Below are 6339 nucleotides of genomic sequence, written 5' to 3' on the forward strand. Positions count from 1 at the left end.
GTAAGTTTACTGTACTTACGGTTTTTAGTGTCCAATAAAGCTGAGTAGAATTGGGAGTTCAGGTTGTGGATCCTACGTAGAATAAAAAACAGGAGAGGTCCTTTGCAGGTCTGGGAGAGGGAGGCTCTGAGCTGGGGTAGGATTTCACAAGTTTTAAAATCTCCCCTCCCCCCACCGCATCCCAAAACCAGTCCAGCTCGTCCCTGCCTCCCTAACCTGTTCTTCCTCCCACCTATCCCCTCCTCCCACCTCAAGCCGCACCTCCATCTCCTACCGACCAACCTCATCCCGCCCCCTTGACCTGTCCGTCCTCCCTGGACTGACCTATCCCCTTCCTAACTCCCTACCTACACTCACCTTTCCTGGCCCCATCCCCGCCTCTTCGACCTGTTTGTTTCCTCTCCACCTATCCTCTCCTCTATCCCTCTTCTATCCGCCTCCCACTCTCTCCCTATTTATTTCAAAACCCCCTTCCCCTCCCCCTTTTCTGATGAAGGGTCTAGGCCCGAAACGTCAGCCTCTCTGCTCCTATGATGCTGCTTGGCCTGCTGTGTTCATCCAGCCTTGCACCAGATAGTGAACCCTTTTGGCTGCAGTAACAGTGGAAGTCTGAATATCCCTCTCAATAGAAAAACCATCTCCTGTGGATTATGTCCCAAATTGTGTTTTAAGCTTCCAAGAATGAAAGAAAAGGATTAAGAACGTATGCAGTGCCTTGTGTGTGTGTGTGTGTGAGAGAGAGAGAGAGAGAGAGCTATAAAGGTCACAACCTAAGAGCAGCCATTACACACCCCTGTGCTGCAGGTAAAGAAGGAATCAATCACACTGAGTGTTAGAAGCTAAAGCCACCATTGAAAAGAAAATCGCACAAATGTCTTTCAACAAGTGCACAAAGCTAAGGTTCTTGAAATTAACTGCTTCATGAATGTCAACATTACCAATATATTCCAATTAAGTAGCCATTTCACATGTTCGTCACAGAACTTTTGACTGATTTATAAAGCCTTGTGGAATTTCTTCAGCCAGTAATGATTAATTGGTAGAAATTGTTGCCAAATAGGGCTGTAGAGGCCCAATTATTGAGTTTTTTTTTAAGACAGAGATCGACAAGTTCACGATTTAAAAGAGGATCATGGATAGCAGGGAAAAGGCAGGAAAATGGGGTTGAGAAACATGATTGAATGGCAGAGCAAACTCAAAGGGGCTGAATGGCCTAATTCTGCTCCTTATCTTGAGCTGTCATTTTCACAGTCAATTTATGTTTATAATCTGAATGTGTTGTTTACTTAATATGGTGCTTAACAGCTATTAAATTTACCTTTCAAGTTGAAAGCCGGATTAATGTTTCCTTTCACACTATTCAAAGTATTTGTTCGAGGAAAAGTATCAATGGATAATGCTGTTGCAACCCACTAAAAGGTTAAGTTAATGGGAGCAGGTTTCATCCCTTCTCATCTGGGATTGTAATCAGCTAAAGAGATCCTGTCTGGAATATTGATGGATTAGGGACACTTGCCTAGTAACTGGTTGTAACAGATCAGGGGTGGGTGGGCAGGAAAGGAGATTCACAGCTAAAATTGTGCCCACAGGCCAAGCACAGGAATTAGTCAGGAAAGCAGACAGTTCCTTTGGAAAGAACATTTCTTTTTTAAAAAAAAAATTGCAAATCTCTAAGTGTGCAGCTTCCCATGTTGGAAGTCAGTGCTTTCTCAGCAGCATGGTAGGAAAGAAACTAGTTTTCAGGATTAAGGGTTAGTCCTTTGGGACATTTGACAAATTTGGGTGAGGGCACTCATGTTTATTAAAATTAGGTTAGAATATGATGTAGATACTGGATTACTGGTTAACAGGCTAAGTTTATTTTTAAATAAAAAGGGCTGTGGTACTATATAATGTACTCCAACCTCCACTGAAGTGATAGTTCTTAATTTGGGTGAAAAACACCAGGTTAGCTGGTCACAGAGAACAAAGATTAGCCCACTTTTGTTTTGCCAAGCATCTTCACCTGGCCTGTAATGGCCAACCTTACCTCCCAGTCACCATCCCTTTCAACTCCTTGTCCCCCTCCGACAGGTCAGTCCTTGACCTCCTCCAGTGTTGCAAATTTGAAGAGCAACACCTCATTTCCCCCTAGGGGAATTGAGTCCTCTAATTTCAATTAACTTTCCAACCCACCCCCTGGCACCCTTGCCAGTCCCATCTCCTCCCATTCCACCTTCTGACCCTCCCTCCCACCCACCCACCCACCCACAAAAATCAGGTCATACCTACTAGTGTCTACCTCTTGCCAGTATTCTGCCACCACCCCTCTTTTCTCCACCTTCCCTCACCCCTCCCCACCTGCAGCTCCCCTTCCCCAACATCCAGTCCTGAAGAAGCCTAATACGCGAAACACTAAATTTAACATTTCCTCCAGATGTGCCTATCTTGCTTTGTTCTTCCAGCATCCTGTTTGAGGACCTTGCAGTCCAGCATCTGCTGTTTTATTTCTACCTTATTTTCTTGCTTTGCATGAGAGGCTTACTAATGCACCAGCTTAATGGCATGACCTTTAGTCATTAAATATATTACAGATGGCAAGGATTTTGTCATCGGTCACTCCCCAAACGCACAAGTTTAAAGGTATGTATTGCTTAAAAGCAACCTACCAACTACCTTTTAATGCTAGGTACCAAGTTAATGGTTATGTACCATTAGACCAACATGAATATTCAACATGTGTCCAGAGGACAAGTCCCAGCAATACTTGGAAAGAGAATGGATCAATGCTTGGAGACAAGGTAGTCAGCACCAGCAACATGCCCTCAGCTTGGAGCTGTCCATTTCCACATTTGGAATTATTTGGAAGAAAAAAAGATTGATAGGCTACAGGTAGTGAGCATTTTATTGACTAGAAAATCCATTTCTCAATAAAGCTAAGGTTACCACCACTTGTGTAAGACATGCCGTTTCTCTCCAAACAAAGATATGCAAATATTCCCTGCAGTCAATTCAGTCACTCTTCCCCTAGGGTGAGCCTGTCAAACAGGTACTCTCCTGTGCCATTGTCAGGGGCTCCCAGTCTCTTCAGGTTGGTGATGTGATCTCCCAGCTTCTTGATCATCTTCACTTGCTCATCCAAGTAGTGCCTCTCCAGGAAGTCACACAGCTGACAAAAAACCAGATCACAAGTTAGGCACCAACAGCAAAGAAATCAAAGTTTCCTGAACAGCTTGAATGGAGGCCCCCTTTGGAACAATGGGCAGTCAACAGATAGTGATTGAAGGAAGTTTGTTCAAAAATGTGCTTTAATCCCAAGATCTTCACCCGATAAAGGGATCTCAAAACAGGAATTTGAGACATCAAGGATTATATTTCCTTATCCAAGAACTCACATGAGGGTCCGTGTTGCCAGAGGTGAGTTTGTGCAGATCCAGCAGACTCTGGTTCACATCCTTCTCCATCTGCAGAGCTCTCTGCATTGCCTCCAGACCACTGCCCCACTCATCCTGCTCTGGCTTCTAGAGGGAGGGAAGAGGCAAATATTTCCCTCAATTGAATCAAGATAAAGCTGCATATTTACACAAGAACAAAGTCATGACAAGATTGCAATTTCCAAAATGGGTTTCATGTAGCACTTATTTAAAAAGTATGAAGGGAATCCAGACAAAAGGCCACTCATTCCATCAAACCCCACCTTGATGTCCTGCAGGAGGACTCGGCCTCCACGTTTATTCTGGAATGTCATCAATTTCTCAGCGTGTTCCCGTTCCTCATGGGACTGCTCCTTGAAGAACTCAGCAAAGTGACACAGGGCAACATCATCCTGGTCAAAGTAGAAGGACTGTGGGATGAGAATTGAAGTAACAAGCCTTATGTACTTGTAGATTATATTCACCCCAGGTTGTGAATTCTTCCAAATACAAAGTTAAGTGTCACAAGTGAAACTAACACTTAGCTACCAGTTAAAAATCTTGTCTGGGATAATGCCATACCCCAGAATATGCACAAAGCATCAGCTCCTACAGCTGATCATTTAGGAAGAGAACACCAATCTCTCCATTCAGAGAAATTGAAAATTTTAATAGGAATAGGGGCATCTGTACATCATACTGATAACAGTTCAGACTCCATCACTGAAAGTGAATGGATCTGAGCATTATCAGCAAGGCCATGCTACAGACAAATTGGGGTCTGAATCTCAGGCATATGTGGATAATAATCAAACAACACAATTTGATGTGTACAAAGCACTTTCAAAAATCCCAATATCTTGAAAAGGTACATTTTCATGTTTTTAAATCAGCATTAGTCAGAACTGAAGACAAACCTGTAGATTTCCAGAGTGGAGCTAGACAGCAGGAATAAGATAGCAGCAATCTGCCAACATTTCACTTCAACACGCCACTGACAAGTTTCTAATCCCAATGGGTATTTGGGGAAGTTAGAATGTGGACTATTTAAAGACCATCCCACCCAGACCCATCCCACACCCTATAACTCTGCATGTTATATGGGCAATCCACCTAACCTGAACATCTTTAGACTGCACAAGGAAATCCATGCAGACATGGAGAGTTGTGGGGGAGGGGTGGGAGGATGGGTAATTATGAAAACTCCCCAGAGACACCCAAGGCTGGAATCAAGCCCAGGCACCTGGGTCTGAGAGACAACAATGTTAACCACTGAGCCACCATGTCTCACAAGTTAGTAGTAATCTGTTGAAAATTCAGGTGATAGTTGAAATCTCAACACTTCAGAATGCAGCTCCAAGGAAAACCAAGCTCACCATGGAGAGGTAAACATAGGAGGAATAGAGCTCCAGGTTGATCTGCTTGTTAACAGCATCCTCACAGTCCTTGTGGTAGTTCTGACACACTTGGGAGGCCATCTTCACTATTCCTGCTTACTATCACCTAGACAAATCTAGAACTAAGCCACTCACCCAAAAGCTCTTGTATTTATACTCCTGGGTCTTCCCACACTCAAACAGGTAATGATGTCACCAATGATGATTGACAATCCCTAATAACCACTGAGGAATCTCCATCAATCTTGGCACCATTGAACAAAGGAGAGTCTAAACGGGCTGTGGGGAAGGGACTGAGATCCAGAGCCAATCAGAGATTTAGGATACAGAGAGGTTTGGGAGTTCAATCTCTGTTATGTCACTGAATTTGGCCCCATTAACCGTACTGAGATTCAAAAGTGCCTAAGACTCTGGAACCACAACTTTGAATTGTGAGGCCTTGTTCATTTTGAAGTAGTTTCAGAATCTGCAACTGTCTCCCTGTTTAACCGTCTGGAACCACATCTTTGAATTTGGTAATAATTTGTTACTTTTGCTGGAGCAGCTTTACATAACCTGGTCAAGTTTGTTTCTCGTGAGGATCTTTGGAGCTGATACAACACTCAAAGGAATGAAGTTGTCTTGAATCCAAGTTAAATTTACAAACCAGCCATTGGACAGAGAAATGGAAATGTGAGAATGACAGCGCGTGAACGCGACCGAATCCTGTGTCACCCACACACTCGTCTCCCATTGGCTGCAGCAGGTTTGGGGACCGGCTCAATGGAGAAGCTGGTCTTTTCCTGCCGTTAATGTTGTTTGTTCGATGAGTCCTTTTCTGGTCAATTTTCAACATTGCTGAAGAACGTTTGAGTCTGATTGGAAAAGACCCATATGTTCTCAAGCTCTTTGGCTCCACACTGTTTCATAGACACAGATGAGGCCATTTATCTCCTGTGTCTATGCCAGCTCTTTGAAATGAAAATGCAGTTTCAACCCACTTGCCCACATTTTCCATTTATGTACGTGATGATAGTATGGCTTTCAGAGGTGTATGTTGTCTTTTTTTTTGGAAGATTAGTTTTAAAGCAGAGGCATTGAGTTGTCTACTTGGATTCAATAAAGTAAACAGTATGTGGGGCCTTGAGTATTTTTTTAAAGTTGGAACAATAGAAGCAGCCTGAACAGATGGGGTCAAGTTCCTACAGAGCCAGGATTTTTAGTTTCTAATTTTTCCTGTAGTTGTTGCTGCTGGGGTCTTGAACTGGATGTGAAAGCTGTTTTTCCTCTCTGTTACAGCTAATAGCTGGGGGTTCTCTTCCTGATGTTAGGATTATCCATGAAACAATCTATTTTACTGAATTAGCCTTTGCCAAGGGTGTGTTTATGGAATGTTACTACATTGAAACACTTACTGTTTAGTGGTTAAATAATCTATTATTCTGTTAAGTTTTCCATTAGAGTTAAGTTATTCCAATTTCTTCTTTCTTTTGTTGTATTTTAAGTATAATGCATAAATAAAGTGTGTTTTGCTTCAAGACTAGTATTTTCACTAATCCATTGCATCCGGA

General features: G+C 42.8%; 1 protein-coding gene across 1 annotated transcript; it reads right to left on the bottom strand.

Annotated features, from left to right (window-relative positions):
* Positions 1 to 2866: 2866 nt before the first annotated feature.
* LOC109917691 (ferritin heavy chain A-like) lies at positions 2867 to 4916 on the bottom strand. Its single transcript, XM_020517543.2, has 4 exons — positions 4769 to 4916; positions 3677 to 3823; positions 3375 to 3500; positions 2867 to 3148 (listed from the first exon to the last, which is right to left on the bottom strand). Exons 1-4 carry the CDS (start codon positions 4868 to 4870, stop codon positions 2996 to 2998), a joined length of 528 nt encoding a protein of 175 aa, XP_020373132.1. The 5' UTR covers positions 4871 to 4916; the 3' UTR covers positions 2867 to 2995.
* Positions 4917 to 6339: the final 1423 nt, after the last annotated feature.

Source organism: Rhincodon typus, unplaced genomic scaffold, assembly GCF_021869965.1.
Source record: "Rhincodon typus isolate 14 unplaced genomic scaffold, sRhiTyp1.1 hic_rhity00005764, whole genome shotgun sequence".
NCBI classification, from domain to species: Eukaryota; Metazoa; Chordata; class Chondrichthyes; order Orectolobiformes; family Rhincodontidae; genus Rhincodon; species Rhincodon typus.

Excerpts from the sequence above, each read along its gene's own strand:
- LOC109917691 (XM_020517543.2), bottom strand. The coding sequence starts at position 4,870 with ATGGCCTCCCAAGTGTGTCAGAACTACCACAAGGACTGTGAGGATGCT. Across the intron at positions 3,824-4,768 it reads CCTATGTTTACCTCTCCATG|TCCTTCTACTTTGACCAGGA; the intron begins GTGAGCTTGGTT and ends CTCATCCCACAG. Across the intron at positions 3,149-3,374 it reads CTGGCAACACGGACCCTCAT|CTGTGTGACTTCCTGGAGAG; the intron begins GTGAGTTCTTGG and ends GTTTTTTGTCAG.